The sequence below is a fragment of the Salarias fasciatus genome, chromosome 19 (assembly GCF_902148845.1).
Source record: "Salarias fasciatus chromosome 19, fSalaFa1.1, whole genome shotgun sequence".
Taxonomy (NCBI): Eukaryota; Metazoa; Chordata; class Actinopteri; order Blenniiformes; family Blenniidae; genus Salarias; species Salarias fasciatus.
The window spans coordinates 170,839-194,293 of NC_043763.1; the positions used below are offsets into that span (position 1 = coordinate 170,839).

General features: G+C 43.6%; 1 protein-coding gene across 6 annotated transcripts in view; it reads left to right on the top strand.

Annotated features, from left to right (window-relative positions):
* The window catches only part of atp10d (ATPase phospholipid transporting 10D), a 98,537-nt gene that overhangs the window by 57,758 nt on the left and 17,324 nt on the right, over nucleotides 1-23,455 (top strand). For all 6 annotated transcript variants that reach the window (XM_030116624.1, XM_030116627.1, XM_030116626.1 and 3 more), the window contains 4 exons: nucleotides 16,808-17,438; nucleotides 19,343-19,449; nucleotides 21,665-21,791; nucleotides 21,870-22,054. In XM_030116624.1, coding sequence (XP_029972484.1) covers nucleotides 16,808-17,438; nucleotides 19,343-19,449; nucleotides 21,665-21,791; nucleotides 21,870-22,054 — 1,050 coding nt within the window. The remainder of the gene's footprint in view (nucleotides 1-16,807; nucleotides 17,439-19,342; nucleotides 19,450-21,664; nucleotides 21,792-21,869; nucleotides 22,055-23,455) is intronic.

Sequence of the window (23,455 nt, forward strand, 5' to 3'; positions counted from 1 at the left end):
CTTTTTTTCCCCCTTTTTTTCCATTTCTAACGGCGCCGTTCGTTCCGTTGAACCTCCTCTGCAGTGATGGAAAGTAGCCGCTGCTCCTCCCATGAAGACCGGTGTTCAGTAGACTTTCTGGAAAGGTTTGCGGAGTTGTCGCGGTGAGACCGGTGGAACAGATCGTCACAGATGGCTGGCTGCTTCGCGGGCTAGCTAGATTGGCACTTGTCACGGACCAATCAGCAGACACGGGTGCTCAAGTCCCGCCCTACCATATCCGGCACAGTACAGGTGGTAGCTGCTCGTGAGCAGGACCAAAAATGGTGGCGGTTGGTCACGGCTCGTCACCCTTATGACGTCACCACTGGCAATGGAAACGCGCGCATATCCGATCCGATCCTACCAGACCTGAACCGTACCGTCACTGTGGAAAAGGGGCTTTTGTTTTCAGAGCTTTGCCATCAGGACCAGAGAGCGAGACAAGTTTGCCAGTTATATCCTTAATTACATAAAGACCAGAGAAGTGGGGCTGGATTCTCCCTCCTTTCCTCCCCCGTTTCCTCATGTTGAACAGCAGAACCTCCTCCCCAGCGCGGTAGATGGTGTTCTTGTGCTTTTTGAGGCATCTCCTGGCATACGTCTGCTTCTGGTAGTCCTGGCTCAATGCTACATGACGTGAAGCTTCGTCTTTCCTTTGGTCCATTGCCCTCTTGTTTTCATCCACTACCAGTTCATAAGTTGGCCCATCTGGGAAAACGATGCTGGAAAGCTGATATAAAGTATTAAAGTAACACTGAGGAACTTTCAGTTTCCGTTGATTTTGGCGGCGCCAGTGGACAAAAGCGGTAGTGTTTTGCCTAAAGGAATACTACAGTTCCCATGAGGACTAGTGCGTGACGTCGTAAAATGCTGCTCCCGGTGGCGTGCTGTCAGACTGAACTCGCCTACATTTGTTTCCAGTGGCTGTGTGAAGGACGGATAGCGACGAGGTAATGAATCTAATGGTGGCTAAACAATATTATATCATAATGTGACGCATGCCGTGTGCTGGGTTCCTACCACCCTCCTCACAGTTTCTTAGTCCAAGTGAAAGCAATACTGACGCCCTCAGCCCGTGACAGAGGGGTCATTCAACCCGTTGTAAGTCGATGTGTCATCACAAAAGATATTAAAATGTTTTATTAAGGTTGAAAAGTTCCTTAGTGTCGCTTTAAAAGGAAAGAATAAGATCATGGCATCATGAGTTTCCCCCCATTCAATTCAAAGAAACTTACCGGGATATCAACAGGAACCTGGCTGGGAAACACGCCTCCCTCCCGTACATCAGCTTAAATGGTGTGGACTTTGTTGTGGTATTGACCTTTGACCTCAAGGAAAAGACTGTAGCCTCCAAGTACACGTCCCAGTTGTCCTGCCTGTCATTCACCAATTTTGTGAGGGCTCTAAGGTGTAAAATAAATAAAAATAAGCAGGTCCATTTGTATTGTTCTTTTGCAGTGCATAAATAATTGATATCAGATATCATGTCAGTGACGAAACATTGGGAAGAAAAGATTAGTTGAAAGCGTAACCACTTGCATGCTAAATGTGCATATTAGCAATAATGGCTGACTGCATTACTTGTCATCTTCAAACAACTGCACCAGCTAATTCTAAGAGTCACTGGCTCTCTGTCAAAAAAGTTGCAGAAATGACACTTGCCGCTTAATGTTGTGATTGTTTTTTTCATCCAGGCCATTTGTCTGATGATCGGCTGCTGTTACACTTCTTTCAGTGCCCAGCATCTGACAAAGGTTGTTGTTGAGCTGAAAAAGAATTTAATGTTAAAATAATACCCACAATTTTGAAAATTCTGAATTAAACATCCACATTAGTTCATGAAAGCCCACATACATCATTGGCAAACTCCCTGCCCTGATCCGACAAGATTCTTTGTGGACATCCATGTCTGTAGATTAATGAACAAACATGGATGCTAACTTCTTGTGCGGTTTTGGTTTTTAATGGGAAGGCTTCCACCCATTTTGAAAAGTAATCAGTGGCTGTGAGGATGTGCAGAAAACCATCGCAGGTTTCTGTAAAAGATCCTGTGGGGTCAATCCCAAACATCAGACACCTACAAATTAAAAAGAAATTAAAGAGGTTCCTTAATTGGCTCAACATATATGCAATTCAATGTGCTCTTGAAGCAAAGCAGAAAATATTCACAATAGTATCAAAATTATAAAAAAAATGATCTATTGCATGACTGAGGAGTCCAGCGGCGGTTTCAAAAACAGAGTCTTGAGTCTTATCGTATTCTTCCCGACACTTACTCATTTGCAAATTATTGAAATTATTGAAAATGGAGGTTTGATGATGAGGTGTCAGTTCAGGGATACATATTTACCTTTATGCACTGCAGTGGCTCTGAGGCTGCCAAAGGTTTGCCAACCCGCTGGCACTTGTCACATTCCAGAACCTAAAAAAAAAAAAAAAAAAGATAATTATATCGCTTTATTAGCTGTTGTAAGACAAGACATACAACCAGAGGAAAAAACCTTATGAAGACCTTAAAAAACATACCCAGTTCTCAATGTCTGTACTCATGCCTTTCTAATAGAACCTCGAGGAAATGGCGTTCCTTGTTTTCATGATGCCAGAGGCTCCACCCATTGGGGTGTATTGAAACTCATTGAAAAGTTTCCAGGCATCCTCCTTTTTTTAATCGCCCTTCGCCCTCCAACAAAGAGCTCACCACCTACAATAACAGTTCATGAAAGAAATTAAATCTTTGTATATTTGCCCAACCGATCGATGGCAGATTACTGCAGTACACTTCAGATACTCACCCTTTACTGTGAATTTTTCTGAGTACCTTCAGAGGTTTAGTGTTTGGGATTTGTCAAACCCAGAAGGGTATGCTCATTTGCCAATTAAAATGAAGACTTCCTCCCACTTATTCTCCATTTTTCACACTGTAAGGAAACAAAGAAGAGTGCTTGTATTGAAACCAATTAGTGATTGACATTCAATCCTACAGGGTGATGAGGGAAAAGGAGTCCAAACAAGAAGTCCAGTTGCACTTAAAGCAGTACTATGCAAGATTTGCTTTAGCGCTCCCCCTACTCGTCTCCTGTGAAAACTCACTGTCGTAAACGTCCTCCGCATAACCCCCCCCCGCCCCCGCATGCAGAGTGCGTCCCACTCCAGTTTCCTTTTTTTCCGCTAGTTAGACAAAGTTTTTTTCTGTGTTTTTGGTTCTGCCATCCGTGAGCACCTCAGGGTGGCGTTGCTAACGCTAGCGAGGGTTTCATGTTTGTTTTACGTGCTTTTGTTAAATCTGCTGCAGCTGCAGTTCCTCGCGCTGCCCGGGAACTTCCTCCGGTTCTCCCTCTGTCGCAGACATGCCTGCCTCACACACTCAGACTTATTGGAAAACAAACACACTCAGACCTGCTGCTTTCAGCTCAGTGCAGCGAACTTACTGGCGCTCACGTCTACGAGAGGAGGTGCCACTCCTCTTTATTTTTCAGTTACCAAACGGAAATTAGAACCAATCAACACATCATGCAAAGATCGTCTATTGCAACACAATGACAGATATCGCACTCCAACAGCTTTTATCCTTGTAATCCCGTATGAGCGCCGTAAAGCAGGTTTGTTCTCTCAGATGTAGTCGGGTCGCTCCTCTGAAGTTGCAAGCGCTGTTTTCAGGACTCAGACCCCGGAGAGAGTGAAGGGACAGGCGAATCACCGTGACAAGTCTTTGTTTACCCCCACAGGGATTCTGAAACACTTTTATTGAGGTAAAAAAGTTGCAAAGTTCTGCTTTAATTCAACTCATCTGACGGTGCATGTGAACGATCAAAATATGCTACCACCCTAAAGTGCATATAAAACACATCAAAACTAGCTGGAATTAATGATACGGGGGTATTTGGGGTGAATACTAAAGATTCATTTGTGCACAGAGTACTGGGAGCATTATCTGATGGGATGCGAGTGAACTATCAAAATATGCTCCTGCATAAAAGTACCAATAAAACATCAAAACAAGGTGGGATAATTACACAGGGCTATGATAGAGGATGCTGGGATATATAAATTCCAATTTTACAACACAAAGTACTTACCAGTTCTCCGAGAGCTCTCCTGTCCTGCTCACGATGCTCACTCAGTGCGAACTCCAACAGGGAGCAAATAATTATGGGCGATTATGACTTTAATGACGTGGAACGCATGCGCATAGCCGCAAAGTAGCAATTTTTGATGGGTACACTGTAAGACATTTCATGTTCGGTAAACTTACAAACGAAAGTGCACCTGCTGCCTTGAAATTGCAATTTCACTCAACATGAAGATTGCCTTTGTTTCAGCTCAGAAAAATAAGCTAAAAAAGTTAATTGTACTACAACGCTCTAGTTGTCATAACATTAATTTTTAAGTTGTGATTTGATTTTACTTGTTATTCCTTGTCGTTTCAGCTTGATAATGAGAGTTACAACAAAACTCATTTTGCATTAGAAAACAGAGAACATTCTCTCTATCAAGTTGATTAACCAGAAAATAATGCATTATAATAACTCACAATTCCAAATCAAAATAACTTGCCTAGTTTATATGACTTCCCATTTCAAGTTAAAATTATTTAATTTCCACATTTTTTTCAACTTACATGGTGCATGACAGAACTTCAGTGTATTCTTTCAATTTAACATTTATTTGAAATAGGTTGCATATTTTACAATATAAAAACACTGGATTCCTGTTCATTGCCAACAACCCAAACAGTGCATTTATCTAGCACACATTTTAGAAACTGAAGATCAGTGAAAACAACAGAGAATCTTTTTATGTTAAGTTACTCTCTCAAAAATCTTATGTGCAACTTCTAGCTTGGAGCAGTCTGTGCAGCTTCTCACCTTTTATTTTCTCACCCCATACTCTGATGAAAAAGTATTCCATAATATATCTATACCTGGCCTGGGCAATAAAAACAGTAGAAATGAACACATTAACAATATGTGATTCAAAATTCAAGTCCCACAAAACTGCAGCTTCCTGGCAGCAGCTTGAGTTGTTCATTGGTTCACAGGCGATTTCTGAGCAGTTTATTTCTCAGCCCATGGATTCTTGCTGAGCATTGGTCTGGCTGAATCTTCATCATGACCCTCTGAAAGAACTCAAAGGAGTACCTCATTTTACAGGGGTACTCAAGATTCAGGCAGTAGATCGCACCCATTAACATTGCAAAACCAGTGGGAACATCACTGATGCCATGTAGGACGATCTTCTCCTCTCCCTCCAGGACCACACTGAAGACTTCCAGAGGAAATGCATCTTGCAGAGGGCCTTCGTGTCCAATCAACAGCCCAAGCTGCATTCCTTTCATTCTGACATCCAGGGTTTCTCCATGAGCCTTAAGACAGAAAGAGAAACAGTTTACCTTATAACTTCAATTAAAGGCCTAGTCCCGGTCAAAACTCCTTTTTAAAAGTCCGGTATTTGGGTACATATTTTGACAAATGTGTCTCAATTACAAGACTGATATATACCGTATTCAGATGTCAGTCATATTTTCTGATGGCCAGGGTGGCAGCACAGGAGAAAGTGCTACCTAAAACTATCAGTTGGCAAATCCATGGAATACTGCTCTCCTTACACTAAAATGAAGGAGAAGTAATTGCTGGATGTTTCTGCAGTGATCTCAAATAGTGAAGACAATGGAAAAAACATAACTTCATCTGTCTGGAAGACTGGCATGGAGAGGACAAGGGCTAACCATGACATTATAAAGAGAGTGAGTGAGTGACCTGCACTGTCACACTGTAGATAATGAGAGCCACATGTCCCAAATACAGACTTAAGGAGTTCAGCGATTCAAGCAAATCAAAGTTCAGTACAGTATGCCAATACTACAACTATTTATGCTTTTGCCAGCAGTATTGCAGTACAGCTACCACTGCCACTTCAACCAAGAAGAGGAAACATTTTTATGCAATTTCTGTAAAAATGTAAGTGGGTTTTGGTATGGTAATACATCAGTTGAACGCAAAAAATGTAACCTTAGTCATATTTCAAGTTAGAAAAGTGAGTGTAGCATGAAATGCGAAAAATACAGTCTTACATCGCACGTCCTGATTACATCGGAGGAATCCTCAGAGGATATCGGGGAAGACCAAGTAGGGTGGCTCTTCTTCTGTTTTGGTTTGTGTCCTACAGAAACATACAGATAAATTGTGAATCATAACCTAGAATCCTAACTCGAAGTATTTTTCTGCACAGTGCATACTTCCTTTAGAAGACAATTGAGAACACTGCTCAGGGTCACTCTCCTGCCCGAAGCAGCCACTGCTTTGTACAGCTCTAGGAGACTTGGCACCAAGGCATCCGGTCCATCCAGGAATAACTCCAGCAGGTTTTTGGTGACAATTCTACTGAACTCGGCACTTATCTGCAACACAGATGACAAAACAGCAGAGACAAGGACATTAGTGAGGGAAATAAGTGTGGAATAAGTGTAGAACTCTAGAGAAAGAAACAGTTATCACAAACATGGTTGTGACTAAGAGTACACACCGTTTACCTATAGCAGTGGTAAGCAAGAAAATACAGGATTCCCTTATTTTGTCAGCAAAAAATGACCTGTCTCTGACTGAAGAGAGCAGGCCATCTGTCCATGACTGCAGAGATGAGGGGTTCATCACCAATGATCTCTTGTCTTCTCTGTGAAAATGTTGCAGTCATCAATTCCCCCAGTAGCTGTAGATCTGGATCTCTCTTCTGACTTCTAGAAGCATGGTTTCACGGTCCTTCTCTGACTTGAAAGGAGTTTGTCCTTCAGGTGGCTCTGGCAAGTAGTGAATCTCTCCCGTTTTTGATTTCTTGATTGGCTTGCTGCATCCCTCTCCTCTTTTTCTTTTATTTACAACAACTTCAGGGCATCCAGCTGCCATCATCCTCTGTCGGTAATTGCCCATCTTGAATCTCAAGCTGAACACCCAGCTAAACCATCCTTCACCTGAGTCAGGCTCACTGAGACATGGGTGTTTAGAAACGAGAGCTTTGGCAACGCTTTCATAGTGGTCTTTACTTGGATAGGCAGTGATTTTGGAAATGGTATCAGCTAGTCTGTCCAGTATTCACTTCTTACACTCTTTGAGATAACAGTTCCATCACTGGCATAGGCATCATTTGCTCTTCTCAGCTGTAGCTCAACATCATGGGAGAAATCTGGAATGACAAAGGGGTCAGGCCATTGTGGTGAATCACCACTACTCAGGGAACCAAGGCTTGATGTCAGGGAACTGAGGCTTGCAGTATCCAATGCCGAGTCAGAAACAGGTTCAGTAAATAAAACTTTCAGAGTGGCTCGTTCTGTTGGCAGATCCTTCATGTCTGTCAAGTTGCAGAGCTTGTTCCCAAAGTCTGGATCTTCAAACTGTAAAATGAAGTTCCCACGGAGGCCCAACATGTTGTGTAGTATTGTACGTAGCTCATCGAGCGATGGGTGAATGGTTTGTAGGGTAACACGTCGAATTTCCTGAGGTGAGACGATGACTCGGAGAAGCATTGCTGACATGGTGCTAATTACTGAAACACAATGAAAAAAACATGAACACACCAGTGAAAAATCAGAATCTAACAGAAACTATGAATAAAATATTAAAAACAGAGTTGGGCACCAATGGGATTGAAAACCTGCAATAAAAGAGCTACATGTTCCAAATTTATGTCATTGCACTTCTCAAGCAGCATCTGTCTTGGTATTCTTCCAAAGATTAGGAGTGTGTTTACATGTACAACACAAACATTACCTTAATGCAACATGAATGTCCGAGGAGTAATGAGTAGCCTTCCTTCAACAGAGTATGCAGCAAGGGGGGTGTAGTCATTCAGACTATCAGGATCAATCACCACAGTGGATGCAGGGTCCCTTTTGGCAAGTGGGTAACATCTCAGATGGTCCACGAAGGCTGCTGTGAACAGTTCTGTAATGAATGAGATGCACCCACCCACCCACCACACAGATCTCCAGTACCACCCCAAAATCTGGCAGTCCACTTGTCTGTCCTACAGAGAGCACCATTCCTTAGGAGTATTTTTTCCCCATTTAAGTAAGCAATGGAGGTGAGTGAAACAGAGTCCAGACCTCTAAACTTAGTCCATATAGCCTCTCTGATAGCAGCATCTAAGATGCCCACAGACACAACTGATAGTCACCCAGTCTCAATGCTGGGCTTGAAAACATTTGGCATCTCCAAATAATATGCTAACATCAGCTGATGTCTTGTGGCCAATGTGTGCAGAATGTTCTTGAAGTTGCCAGCATTGTGAACTACTTTCTTAAAGAAAGAATGTTTGGTCTCAAATCTTATAGTCCAGAAGTCCATATTTTGGACCATATTTCTTAATAAGAACAGGATAATGCTCAAGATAATGATGCTTAGGGCGCAATTTGGTACAAGGAAACACTTCTGAAAGCAACTGTCTGTGGTCAGAGATTTTGGCCAGCAGGTAGCACAGAGTTTCTGTTGTGAATGAGGGGCTTGATAAGAGTTCCACAAAGTCTTTCAGTTCAAGGACCACTGACCACGTTTTTTCACCTTCTGGAACATTGTGGCCAACCAACAGCGGAAGAAATCTCAGGAGCGCCAAGTACTCATGTCCATTGCCACCAATTGTTCCTTTTTTTGAAAAGTTTGTTTGTATTGTCTGAGATCTGTTAGTTTTGTCACAAAACTGAAAAGGAAATGATGCAATCTTATCATTAAGGTCATTCAGCGTGAAATACCTTTTTAGCAATAAGATCTGAAAGACACATGCATAGTTCCACAGGTACAATTCCTTCCAATACATCATGTAGAAAGTCAGGTGGAAACCCTTTTGCAGGATGAAAGTAGGCAAGTCTGCTTAAAGGACAATCTCTCTTCAAACCATCTACACATGAGGCATCAGTTGTATTAAGCAGATTAATAGCTTCATCAAACAGTTCTGGTGTTCTCAAAGTAAATGCCCCACTGCTGACATCATGTTGCTGAATATCTTTGAGATGAGCCAAACAAAATCTGCAAGATTTCTCAACATTGAAAGACTCTTGGTATCCAGCAAGAGAGTGTGCACCCAAATTGTCTGCAGATACATACAAGACAGTTCCTTTAACAAAAGACTGAAGTTTTTGTACAAATACACCTTTCGTCTCTAAATGCTGAAGATCTCGGATCAGAAGCTCAAAACCCCTGCTGTAGCCATATTGTTTTATATGTATAGTTTTACACAGTGCAGCTAGATAAATTGATGACAATGTTGATCGCAGTGTTACGGGTAAGTTGGCTATAACCTAATATATGCCACACACTTTGGCCCTCATTTATCAAACGATCTTTCAAACGGGTGGATTTCTGAGCGGTGAGCTCATCGTACGACGGGGCTCGCGTGGCATTACTGAAACTTCCATACCTCGCCGATCTCAGCGTTTGAGTGATCGGGTGTTGATAAATGCAGCAGCTGAATTTGATCGTCATTAACATTTTGTGCCCTGAAATATTCATGGTTCTGAAGCCCCGCCCACTGAGGTCAAACACGGAAAAGGAGCGATTTTGGTGAAAAAAAAAACTTTTGGGAACTGGAAATGGATCCTGTCAGGTCTGAGGTGGAGGTAAATCAGGAGGAACTCTTTGGAAGAATAAAAACTGAAATTAAAGGAAAATAGAAAAACGCTGTCTGGAGGAAGCCGTTCAATGGCAGCAGTGAGCAGCGTCGCCTGGACGAACGGACACTGGCTGAGGTCTGAACAGATTATAGTTCCGTTAATTTAACCCTGATGTTACAAATAATGAGGCTGATTCATGTTGTACAGCTCAGTTTTATTGTTTTGCATAATTATGTCTCAAAGTCAGACAGCAGCACCGCGGCCCAGTCTCCTCCCCACAGCGGGGATGGTCCCACCTAAACACACACACCCAGCACCGGACCTGGTGCCGAGCAGGACCCCGGACCGAATGGGACACAGGACCAAACAGGACCCGGGACTCAGTCCACCGAGGGCGGCGCGTGCCCCCCGCTGCCAGATCTGCTTAAATGAAAGACAATTTATAGAAGTCTTAATAAAATGTTTGACTAAACGTCCTCTGTCTGTATTTAATCTCCCTTTAGTTCATGTTATTTTCTAGGTTACTGGCATCGCATCACCGATTAAATAAATCATTTGCTAAACTTTAGAGTTTATTTACGTTTCAGTAGCGGTTCTTCAGGTCCTGTCTCCTCCGTCCAGACCCATGGAGGCTCTGCTGGTTCCCACATCAGCTCCTCTCGTGGTGCAAGCACATCAAAAGTAACTGTATCGGCCAGTGCAATATTGTGTACAACTGCCTAAATAAAGTCACACACTTTTTCGGGGATGAACAGGAACAGCAGTGTTTTCCCCGCTGGATCTGAGCGTCTGAAGCAGCTCCGCAGCAGCAGCTGTTCGTCTTTTCGCACTGTTAAAACTGTACTCCTCTCCATGGCAGGATGGACCAGCGGACTTATTGAAACTTAAAAATCCTTTATTAATCCCACAAAGAAGAATTTTATTAGATATTCCGTAAAGGGCATCATTTTATTTTTTATTTATTTATTTTTAATCTGTCCTGAATGTGTGCTGCTTGTGCTTTACGGTGTTTTTGAGATGTGTTTTATAATTATTTTCACGCTCCGCCAGGTTTCTCTGCGCTGCACCGCAATCCCGCACTGGCTCAAACTTGCGTACACGATGTCAGAGCTGTCGTGAGATTTCATCTTTCCGAACGATCACGACCAAATTGATAAATAACTAACCCGTCTTTCATATGGATGTACGACGGGTGTACGCCCATATACCGCCGTACGACCGTTTGATAAATGAGGGCCTTTGTGTTTCTTTTTTGAGGTCCCCAGTGGATTACAAAGTTCAAAGTCATCGATGTACAAGCCAAGAGCTATGCCAAATTCTTCAGTGAGCAGTTTTCTTTAAAATATTCACCATCTTGACTAGGGGTGTCCTCAGATAGTTGACGATTCGATGAGATGAAGTTAAGTACAACATAACTTAGTCACAATTTTATGATCTTCTGTTACATGCTCTTTAAGATGTTTTTTTAGTTCACCTTGAGTTTGAAATATGTTCAAACAGTCTTCATAAATGCAGACAAGGCCTGAAGTCCTCCGGTGATGTCCGTGACGCTCCTTATAATGCAGCAGTATTCTTCCTTGCAGACTGGTAGAGAATGGGCAGTACTTGCATTTCCAAATCATGGATTGCACATGGCCGTTGACATCTGTTCACAGAAACGGAAAAGAATGAATGAATAGCATGTTCAAAGAATACAACTCTTGATGCGAGATATATATAAATCTCACAGGGGTTGCATTTTCAAATGAATAATTATTTCCTTGACATTTTAATTATTTAATCTTTCAAAATGTGACAAAATAGCTGCAAACAGAGATGCAGTGATATCACACATCAAACATAACATAATTCCAGCTTCTACATCAAGAAAAAAGCTAGCTCTTCCCACTGGCTATTAACCCCCCCCCTCCACCCCAAGGAAAAAAAAAAGCTAGCTTCTCCGACTGGCGATTCACCCCCCCCCCACCACGAAAAGGCACGGCTGTCAGTAAACTGTCCCACACTGTCCGGACTGAAGAAGTTATGCGTGCCTCTTCCTGCTAATGGCAACTCGCCCGCGCAGTGTCACAGATTTGTCCAGAGATTCAAATGCTTGAGGGTTGGCAGAGAGAAGCCGGGGCCGGCTGCGGTAAATAGAAGCAGCCGGCGGCGGCCGTTGGCAGGCCACTGGCACGGCTGGCTGAGCTGCGCAGTCGCCGGCAGGGCGGCTTCTCCCCGGGAATCCTCGGAACTGTGAACTTCTGAGCCCCGACACCACGCGCTCGGCTGCATTAGCGGGCAAAGCCTCCGTCGGACCGTGGGGAGCTAAAACATCTCCAGACAATTCAAAAACAGCCCGTATATTGTTTACGTTACCACAACTAAGTTTGAATGGACAAAAGACAAACTCACCTCCTGTCACTGTCGCTCAGCGTCAAAAAGTAATCCTCAAGTAGATCCCGACTCGCTCTCATCCGTGGCAGACTGACAATGTGCGAATTTGCTCCGCCTCTTTTAACAGAGCGTTGTCAGGCAGTGTCTCCCTCCGCCAGCACTTGTTTTTGACAAAACATCTATATTAGATGGGATTTCATATAGCCTGTGATGTATCTGCGGCGTATAATGTATTAAGACCATGTTTTAACCTTGCCATGGTTTAAAGAAGAATGTAAAACCCAAATGCCCCTTTGTTGCCCCCATGCCCCATTCCCGCCTTTTAGATTTGCTTTCCCCCACCCCCTAACTGTTAACTCATGAACTCAAGTCCAATCAACACTTGCAGATCGAGAAAAGTCTCAACTAGTCAGCACAATGCTTTTCTGCAAGTTTTACAGTGATAAACTCATACAGCTGAGTTCAAACTCCAAAACCTATTTGAGCTTTTTATGTTAAAGAGGGGAAGTTAGTGAAGTTGACTAAATGGAGCTGTAATGTTTTACAGTGAAGCATCAAATCTGACAGGACACCAGCTCTCCTCCTTCACTTAACAGAGCCGTTCAAACGAACGACTCATTCATTGAACGTCACAGCTCTGGAGTAAAGCACACCAGGTGTGTGAACACGCTGGGGGAATCGCATTTATTTTAATTTACTTTGCTGGTCAAAATACTGACATTTTCGTCTCGTCTCATTAACAAAAACAACAGATACATCTCGTCAAATTTCCATCTTTAAAGAGACATTTTTAGCTCGTCCCGTCTCGTTTTAGTGATGGAAAAAAAGGGGCGTTGACGAAATATTTTCGTTGTCGTCATTGTTAACTTAAACAACACTGCTGCCATCTGCCATATGATCAGTCACAGACCCATTACACTTGAACAGCTCATTGGGTGTTGTTGTTCACATGTGCCACTTTACACACACTGGTTGTTTTGTCACCCTTTTTTTGGTCGGGTTTATTTTTAATATCAACACGCCACACAGTGCACAGTCCTTCGTTGTTACTCAACAGTTCACAACCCTGCCTAAATTCCAACCCAACTTTCTGTACTGGAGACAAAACTGCCGGTGCTGTGAAGAGCAGCTGTCTGAGAGCCGTTCCAGTGTGCATATTATCCACGCTTCCTTCTCGTGTCTCCTGAGTGTCTTATGAGTCCAGCTGTCACCGCTGCCTTCATGTGGACAACCGAGTTTCAGTTACCTGCCGCTCGCTCCAATGACCTGAACGCAGCAGCTAGAAACCGGAGTGGAGCTGGTGTTTTGGAATAACTGGTTTCCCTGTTATTGGCGACTCAGTTTCTTTCACTTCCGTTGTTGCTTGTAGATGTTAAAAACCAGACAAAAAGCCGTGTCGGAGCTTTTATGAGTCTGATTCAAACACTGACGGCTACTAGTAGCAGCAGCAGGAAGTCGGTCACCAGTTAACAAGGAAACCAGTTAATTTGAAACCCTGCTTTATTGGAGGTTTTAGCAATGGAAAACAGCATAAAATGCTCAGTCAAAGGACACGTAGCAGCATTTTGAAGCTCCTCTGGGGACGACATTCAAGGTAAACCACAATGTGATGTGTGTCAGACAAACATCTCTCAGACAAATTAAACCACCAGATGAAAACTCATAACTGACAGTAACCATGTCAGATGTCAGAAAATAACAGACTGGCTCCACACTAATGAGGCTGATGTCTCTAATAGAGTCACGTGACATTCATGAAGGAGTCAGTCTTTTGGGAAACCGTTTTAGATTGTTTTGGTGAACGGCTGAACTTCTCAGAAGTTCCGGAAGTCCCAGAACTTCAAGACTGTCACTGTCTCCGAGGGGACAAAACTGTGGTACCTCATTTAAACAAATATATCTTAAGAATATTAAAAGGTGGCCTAATAACCTGTGCAAGGACAATTCTGAAGTGTTGGAGAGATCCCAGATCCCCGGGCTGAATATGAGGAAGATGAAGGAAGCAGTAACATGTGAGATGATGTTGGGAGATTGAGCAATCAAACTGATGTAATCAACCGGCAATGCACACGGGCATGCACTGGCACACGAGAGAGCAAGGCAGCAATTGGAAATAATTTTGTTTATTTCACTTGTTTTAATGGTAGTATTTTCCTAATAATTGTTGGTTTTATCGCTAGTCCAAAAGGAGGCAGTTACTCTTACCAGTTCAAATCAGGAACATAGAAACATAACAGACCAGTTTTAATAAAAGATCTCAGCTTTTATATCAGCACGGACATTATAAAAATAGCTTGAAAATATCAGCTAAACTGTCATTAGTCCTCTCATTCTGAGCAGCTCACTGCATTACTGAGGCTGTAAAGCATCAAACTAGTCCGGTTTATTATTTCATGTTTAAAGGCATCAATGTGTTCTGTTGGCTTTGTGGCATTGAGCTATATTTTATTATGTTTGTTTGGTTTACAATTTCCTGTGTCTGTCTTTTTCCGCATGTATTGTTTAAGCCTTTTTTTATCACTAAAACTGGACTAAAACTATCACGGGTAGAAATGACTGAAATGTGACTAAAACTAATAAGAATTTCATCCAAAAGACTAAGACTAAAACTAAATCTAAACAGGCTGCCAAAAACAACACCCGATGACAGTGTTGTAGCTGCTCCTTGTGAAACCTGTACCAGTGCAGCAGGTACCTCAATGGAGCTACGAGAAGCAGTAATAATTTGGAACGGTTCTTTAGGTACCATCTACAACGTCAGTCAGGAGACACAAACCCAATCCGTACTGTGTGTGTGTGTGTGTGTGTGTGTGTGTGTGTGTGTGTGTGGGCATAGGGCTACAAAACACACATTACTTCCTCCAACTTCATGAGCTAAAACAAACTACCTGGTTTACGGTATGAGCGCTTTCACATATGAACAGAGTTCAGAAACTATAGATCTCATGAAGCTCACAGACATTTCACGAATGGCTGGGTGCAGAAAAAAACAGCATGCGAGAAGAAGTCCAGAAAGAAGGAGACAGATGTGAAATTATGCTGCTTTTGTCATGGACCAGAGAGTGGCCTGAGACAATCAGAACTGCCCCACTGGGTGGTTCAGTTGAAGCTGTGTAGGTCGACAGCATCGCAGCAGCTAAAGACGACTTGGATCTACTCTTGTTCCTCTCAGAAACATGATAGAACTCTGACTTGAACAATATTGAACTTGAATTGTTGTTAGACTCCATGTTGGGAATGCACTAGTAACCAGTGTTGACCCAGTAGTCAGTGTTAGTGGATGTGTGTGCTGTTTTTGAATCTACAATATTGTAATCAACAAGTATCTGTGACTTGCTGACAAATTTACACATTGTTTGCATATGTTTAGCACAATATATTCTTTCCCTGGTGAAATTGCCAAAGCAAAGATACGCTGTTCTCATCCTAAAGGACAAATGGGACAAATTTACTTCAGCAAGTTACAACTTCAGTGTTTTATATTACCTGTGATGCACATATTTTATATTTTCTTGTGTTGCTGTTTCATCTGTTTACCGCTGTGCTGCTGCTGATGTGATTATGAAAACATTACATCTCTAAAAATAATAAACTGTTAAGCTTCTCATTTTAATAGCACACTTCATACTGTGCTTATCTCCATTAAATTTTGTAAATGTAATTAGTAATGAAGAGTAAATTTCATTATCAAAACTAACACCAGTCATTTATGTGCTCAAGAGAACCAAAGAGTCAAGAAGTCTTCAAAAATGTTATTTAAAAACATTTTTTAATTCATGTTTAAGTCATGGCCAAAAATGTATAAAAACTTTGCTTCCACAATTACTTGAAAAACCCTTTCCGTAGCTGCTGCCGCCTCCTTGGTCTTGCAGCGCCTCCAGTGTTTGTCGGTGTGACAGATGTGTTCCAGATGTAGGGATGGTGCTCGGTCTGGATCAGCCTCCATCATTTCATTTACCTGTAATCACATGCTAGTTAGCATTGGATGATCCATGACATTTCACAGTGGTAACAGGTAAATCTAGACAGGTGCAGATGTGTCAGCTGTTGTGATGTTCTGACTGGCTCTTTAAAACCACTCTGTAATGTTTAGATATAAGATAATGAAATAAAATAATTCCATCATAGCAATGCAGTTTGAGCAGTTTTTCATGAAATATCCAAAAAGTGTCAGAATCGCACTCAGGAGCTCGAGAGAAGGCTGTTTTGGGCACAAAGTGATGAAAATTGAGAAACGCTGGGGGCGTATCCCATAGTGATACATCGAAACGAATGCTATGAATAAGAACAGCAGATTCAGTAACATTACTTATACAACAAACTTTCTTACCTGCCTGTGTGAAAATGCTGGGATCAAAGACACATGAAGGGAGATATGGAGTGGAAAGTGACACCGTTCCGTCTCGCTGCTGAAACCCAGGCCATCCGACGCCTCTTCATTGTTTCCTCGACCTGCTGTCCAGAACCTCTTTTCCAAGTGGAACCAAAACAAATTGTACATTCTGACCAACTTTCTCTTTCACACAACACCAGTGTCCCATTGTATCACTGTTAATGCTGCACGCAAAGACCCTGCTCACTGCTGACTGTTTACATCCAGTGACCACCCAAAATGGCAGTTCGTCCCACAATGCACTGCAGCTATCACAAGCATTACGTCACTTCACAAAGACCGATTGCATGTTGGAGTGCTGGTTCTCAGCTAAGCACCGCCCTATAAGATGTCTAAAGGCATGAAAAGTGGTGCCTTCTTGCAGCAGCCAGTCGAAGCCTCGGTGTCCTTCAGGAAGCTAATGCCATGTTCTTGTTGTTCTGCAGGTGTCTGAAGGACAAAACCCCCTCAGGTCGCTGGAGGAAACTAAGCTGAGTCAAGGACTTGCCTCTTCTCCTTGGTCAGCTCTGTCCAACATTCAAGATAATCATCTCAACTTTAGTAGTGGGATGTTTACACAGGGGAAGATGGGAGAGAGAAGAAACACGAAGAGTTTCGACCAAGGCCATCGAAGCAACCTAACAACGTCCACTGATTCTGCAATGGTCTTACCTACCAGAGGAACGGGACCAGTGAACAACTGGGAAACAGAGGATAACTCCAGGGATACAAACCCGTGTGAGGCTAGACATAGTTTGGAGGACTTGATCCAAGTGGAGAGTTCCGACAGTGGTGCTGATGATGAACTACTGTACGAGGCAGAGAGTCCAGACGAGGCGGCTCTGGTTCACGCAGCTCGAGCTTACCGATGTATTTTGAGAGGTCGCACTGCAGAGAGTTTGCTGGTGGATCTTCCTGGCTTTGGCTGTTTGTCTGTTCAGCTCCTCCACACACTTCCCTTTGATTCCAACAGGAAGAGGATGTCTGTTGTGGTCCGACACCCTCTCACACAGCAGGTAGTAGTCTACACTAAGGGAGCAGACTCTGTCATCATGGACCTGTCTGAAACACCAAAAGGTAACAAGCACAACGGTACAGACACTTCACAGATGTCTTGTATCTTTGAGGATCAGACCACCAGTCCGTCAATATATACCAGGGGTCAGCAACCTTTTTGTCATGGAGTGCTCGTTTACAATTTTCTCATCAATGTGTGTGCCATTATCAACTAAAACGCAAGTTCACACAAAGTACAAAAACATTTCTAACATACCTGGAAATTTACTCCATTCAGATGAAGCACATCATGTTTAAGGATATGTTTTTCTGATATTAACTACAAAAAGTGCTTTCATAAACTTTGTGCTTTGTGCTCCGCATGCCGATGTTTTGAATTAAATGGTGCCCGTGTTAACTTGTGACCAATACGAGGGGGGACCCAAAAGTTTCCGGACTGATTCTATTAATAAAAAAATACAATGAATTTCCGACTTTGGCCGCTAGATGTCGCTACAGGATAGCCTCATGCATAACTGTGCCAGGTTTGGTCTTCAGTGATGCGGTCAGCTGACAGTCATTGTTTATGTTGACAGAGTTACACCCCGCTCTTCGATTTTTCAAGATGGCGGATATCCACGGATATGCGCTCTGTCAAAACATTTTGTTTTTTATTGGGAAAACAGCGGCAGAAACACTCACCATGTTGCAGACATTCTTTAAGAAGGATTCTTAGGGTGTCTGAGTGGTTTGGGCCCTTTAAGAGTAATCAGATTACATCACGAAGACCAGGCACGCAGAGGACAACAATCCACTTCCAGAACAGAGGAAAACGTCACAAAAACTGAAGCAGACGTCCTGGTAGATCCACGCAGGACTTTTGATGACATTGCAGAACTGATGGGAGTATTGTAGAGATCCAGACTGATCATCCTCAGGCGGTTATTAGAAGCAGTGAGACGAAGGCTCCCGGAAATGGCCTCATCATAGCAGACAGCAGACCACAGGACGCCCCGTTACGCACAGAAATAGCACCAAATGTTGTGCGTAAAGCATATTTTTGGACTAAAACCGTGACCAGCCAGCCTCCCCACCGCCATATTCACCTGATCTGGCCCCGGGCGACGGCTTTTTGTTGTCAAAGATGAAACTGGAGCGGCAGCGGAAAGGTAAGACAGGCATACAGGCGGGGGAGGGAAAATCGAAGTTCTATCTTTCCGGCACAGTTACGCACGGTCATGGCGACTCTTCTGAACAGTGAAAATCTCGGGTGCAGCGTTGTATTCAAGCCGAAGGAGAGTATTTTGAAGGTGACAGTTTCAAATAATTGCGAAGATTAAAAAATAAAAAGTTATAACTACAGTCTGGGAACTTTTGGGTCCACCCTCGTAGATGACTGAGACTTGTAGTTGTTCTGGCGAATGTCAGTTATCGACAGTTACAGTGAATGTATAAGTTTAAAGTCTTTTGTGAGTCTTACTTTAACATCTGCTGTAATCAGCATGTGTTTACACAGACCTCCGCCGTCATTCGTTAACACGGGAACCAGTTAATCCATAACACCAGCCAGGCGATTGCTGTTGCACGATTTGCTTCCATCTCTCCTCTCCAGTGTTTTTTCTCTCCTGCTTCCTGTTTACTGCGCACATCATCACGTCACTACGTACGAGGGAACGCGTGTGCGGAACAAATAATCCCCCGTTTTTTTCCGATCCGCTGTCAGGCACGGAGGGGATTATCGATCGGTGTACACCACCTCGTACAATCGACTCCGAAATACAATCCGCTCCGAGTGAAGCGGATCCACCCGGGCGTTTACATGACACATTTACAATCTTCCCTATAAGCCATTAAATGGGGCGCATGTAAATGTGCTTAGTGTTAATGGCAGGCGTGCCATTAACGGCGTGCCCCTGATATATACATTAAGTTTGTTTGAAAGAATTAATTCAGCATTTTTTGTCCATATGTCCCAACCTTTTCAGAGGCAGAGCAGACTCGTGAGATCTACAGTCGAGTCAGAGAAGAGACACAAAAGCACGTGAACTTTTATGCCAGAGAAGGTCTTCGCACGCTCTGCATCGCAAGGAAGGTAACACTTTAAAGTCCCACCTAAATCCCCTTCAGTCACTATTTTAAAACGTTCTCAGAAGTGTTTACATTGTGATGATGAAATTTTCAGCCAAAATCACTAAACCTGTGTCATTGTCCAGACCTCTGTATCTGCACAATTCCAGAGCTCATTTGCAATTCGCTTCTGGGCTGTGGGCGGAGTCAGCGCTGTCCCGCTCTCCCCCGTTAGTGCCAGAGGACCCCCACCTCCACCCCCCGTTCCCCTCTCCTCTGGCTGACAGCGAGCTAGTTGCTCCCACTAGCTTGCAGCCATGTTTCCACCACCCTCCACCTCTTCTCTCCCCGGCTGTCCACAGCTTCAGGGATTCTCGTCACTACATGAGTGGAGCAGCTGCAAGTGGACTGTCCCACAGTGTCCCACAGTGTCCCACAGTGTCCCACAGTGTCCAGGCTGAACGCTGTGGGTGGACTGACTGGTGTTCAGACTGTCCAGGCCGAAGGTGTTATCTGCGTCTTCAGCCAGCCCGCGGTGTCATGGCTCTGCCGGAGGCTCGGGGCTGCAGCGGCTGAAAAGCTGATGGGGCCGTGGCCGCCGACCGGGCTGCCCACCCGCCGGTGGGGGCTTCTCTCCACAGACCCTCCAGACAGAGAGGTGACGCTCCGTGCTGTGCTAGCGGGCAGAGCCTCAGTCGGAGTGGGCGGGGCATAAAGCTTGTGGCCCCCCAATAGGCTTGTGAGATATGAACTTTTTGGTTCGTTTGGCCATCGATAATAATGACCATCAACGATAATAAATCTTAAAATAATTGAGACCTGATATATATCAGATAACCTCGATGCACCACCTCTTTCAGAAGAAACAATGTTAGCCAGTTCGTTGATATCAGTCTCATAAAGATACACATAACCGTCAATTTGTAGTTTTGATTAATAATGACATTAACAACAATTACCAGAGTTAATAACAAAGCCTGAAGAATTTTGGAGTTGCTGACACAGGAAAGATCAACATTTCATTCCATATTTGTGAAATATTAATAAGATGTAATGCTGAAGAAAAAAATGCTCACCTGTACTCATGAACTTTGAATCACCTCCATGCTCACCCGTGGTTCTGAACTTTGGATCATCTCCACCCTTACCTGTACTCATGAACTTCATGTCTTAAAGGTGTAATACAACATTTTGATTTCCGGGTGGATCACCTAAATAATTGGTGGGTCTGTTTGTCAATCATTCTGATGAGCTGCTTTCGTAAGGCGGTTCTCCGTGCTGGCGCCCAATCAGCTTCTCCCTTTTGCGCATTCAGAGTGTTTATGTAGCCGGTGAGCTTCTGAGCTAGTACTGACCGATGGCGAGTCTGACATAATGAAACTGTAGCTGTTTCGGAAAAAAAAAGCTTTATTTATGAGTGAGGCGGATCGCAGAAACTGTACAGAGCCGTGCACGGCGGAGAAGAGGAGGTCGCGCTCGTACACTTCCGCGTTTTCTGGGAGAAGCAGGAGAGCCGGGCGGATGGTCTGGAGCATGGCGTTGTTCAAAAAGTGAGTAACAGACGTGGGGCTTCGTCTTTTCGAGAAAATGTTGTATTCCACCTTTAAAGCTCGTGTCCGGAGTTTTGAAAGAATGAGAGTTTTTTAATCCAACGGCTCTATGTTCCACCCTCCCTCTGCTTTGGTGAGCGACCAAGCCACGCCCCTTTAATTGTGCACGCTATTACCTGTTGGGTGAAAATGAGAGCCTCTGAGTCCTGCAGCATCCTCCATGTTGAGCTGTTTACGGTGGATGTTCAGCAGACAGTGGATATATCTGCTGCAGAGCTAACTCTCCTCTGCTGGGCGAGCGGCCGTGCTCTCTGGCTGCCAGAGAGAAGCCAGTTGAGGTGCTTCATCTACACCCAAGGTGGTCTCCTGGGAGGAGACTGAAGTGGGTCCAGGACATGCTGCACAGATTCTGCCTGGTTAAGTGTGGGAGCAGCTTTGGGTCAAACCACCAGAGCAGGAAGAGTTTTGAGGGATGTGGTTGGATAGACAGTTTTGTTTTCATGCATACAGCCCTGGTTGTAATAAGACTGAGTTTTCACCTGTACTTGTGCCCTTGTGGAAGTTGCTTGCTCCCGTTAGAGAAGCAGAGTTTACTGTTGCCATTGCTGCTCCTACAGTTGGTGGAACTACTTGATGCTGCCATCTGGAGGTAACCCTGTGTTACTGAATGACTGTGTTTGTGTGGGACAGATTCTGGAGGAAGGAGAGTACAAATTGTGGCAACAGAGACAACTGCTGGCAGAGAAGAGCATTGAGAACAGAGAGCAGATGTTGCTGGAATCAGCTCAGAGGCTGGAAACTAACCTCACTTTGCTCGGTGAGAGAGTTGGCTTATAGTCCCACTGTCCTGCTTTTCATCCAGTCCTGTCTTCTGATTGCGTGTCTGTTTCTGCAGGTACTACTGGGATTGTGGACAGGTTACAAGAGGAAGTTCCTGAGACCATTGAAGCTCTTCAGAGGGCTGGGATCAGAGTGTGGGTTCTCACTGGAGACAAGCAGGAGACAGCCATCAACATTGCCTATGCCTGCAAACTCATCCATGACGATGACCAGCTGCTGATGGCCAGTTGTGACAGCAGGGTCTGCCTTTTTGCTTGCTTAAAAGAAAATTAGCTCTTTTATAATATTATGCACTCATTGGCCACTTTTTTAGGTACATCTCGCTAGTCATACCCACTTCTTAATTTGAGGAGTCAGACAAGGAATAATGGAGAAATTGGGCCATGTTAACTGAAAGCTTCACGTTGTTGCTGCAGATTGTGACAGTGATGTGTGTGCAATTATGGAGGGAAAATATATTCCCCAATATATTACTCCAACTGTACTGAAAATATACTGTAATATATTGCAATTAGGGCTGTCAATTGATTAAAATATTTAATTGCGATTATTCACATCATTAGTTAATTCTCAATTAAAATTGATCCCACATTTTTTAAACTACCATCAATGAACAATAAAGGGAACATTTTCAAGTTCTCAATAATCTCATCAGCACGGGAGCGGACAAATATGTCTGGTTTGTGTAAAAGCATGTTTACTGTTGTTGCCACAATCCAGATCAAAATCAGATCCTGTCCAGAACCACCTCCACAGAGCCTCAGACATTCTGCTGCTCAGAAAACAGGCTGGAAGGCATTTTGACCTGAATGGAGCATCATTTAGTAATAATCTGACCATGTAGTGTCCAACCAGCGACATGTCCAGCTTTCCAAACAGTTTCCACCCCAGACTGGTGGAGCTCCTGGATCAATAGAGAGTCCTGGAGCAGCAGGTCCTGCTGGTCAGTAACAGAAGAGAATCACAGAACGGCTCAGCCTCCTGACTCTTGGTGGTCCTCGTCCAGCCTGTCACCGCCACAGACATCGGATACAGAGACGCTGCTTCACGCCGCTGTGGTTGGAGCTGTCGTGCTTATGCGGCGGCCATCTTGAGGAGGGGCCACGCTGCCTCACATAGCACATTAGTTGTATTATGCCTGGTTTTTCCAAACTGCTTCCCCTTCTTTTTTTTTGGGTGGATCACAAACAGCTTTAAGGTGCATAGCGCCACCTACTGTACAGGAGTGTGCAGTATCACATCACGTACCTCTCAGTTTCCCAAAACTACGGTGTGAGACGAGGGTAACAAAATGTGCACAAGTTAATCGCACGTCAAATAAACTAGTTGCGTCAATAGGAATTTGAATGAACTCATTATTATCGCAAAAATATTGACAGCCCTAATTGCAAAATATTACAAAATATACAAAATTTCAATTTTTAAATCAATTTTTTTTTTTTTTTCATTTCCAAGACATAGTGCATAGATGTTCATCTAGTAAAGACAAACTCCCGAGTGTACAGATATATAGGTCAACATCTAGCACGGGCCTTATGAATCTTATCGTTTGTTCATTCATTCATTCACACAAAGCTCCACCTCCTTGAAACCCAGTGGCCAGCTGGCAGCTTTAACAGCTTTTTTCTTTTCAATATTACC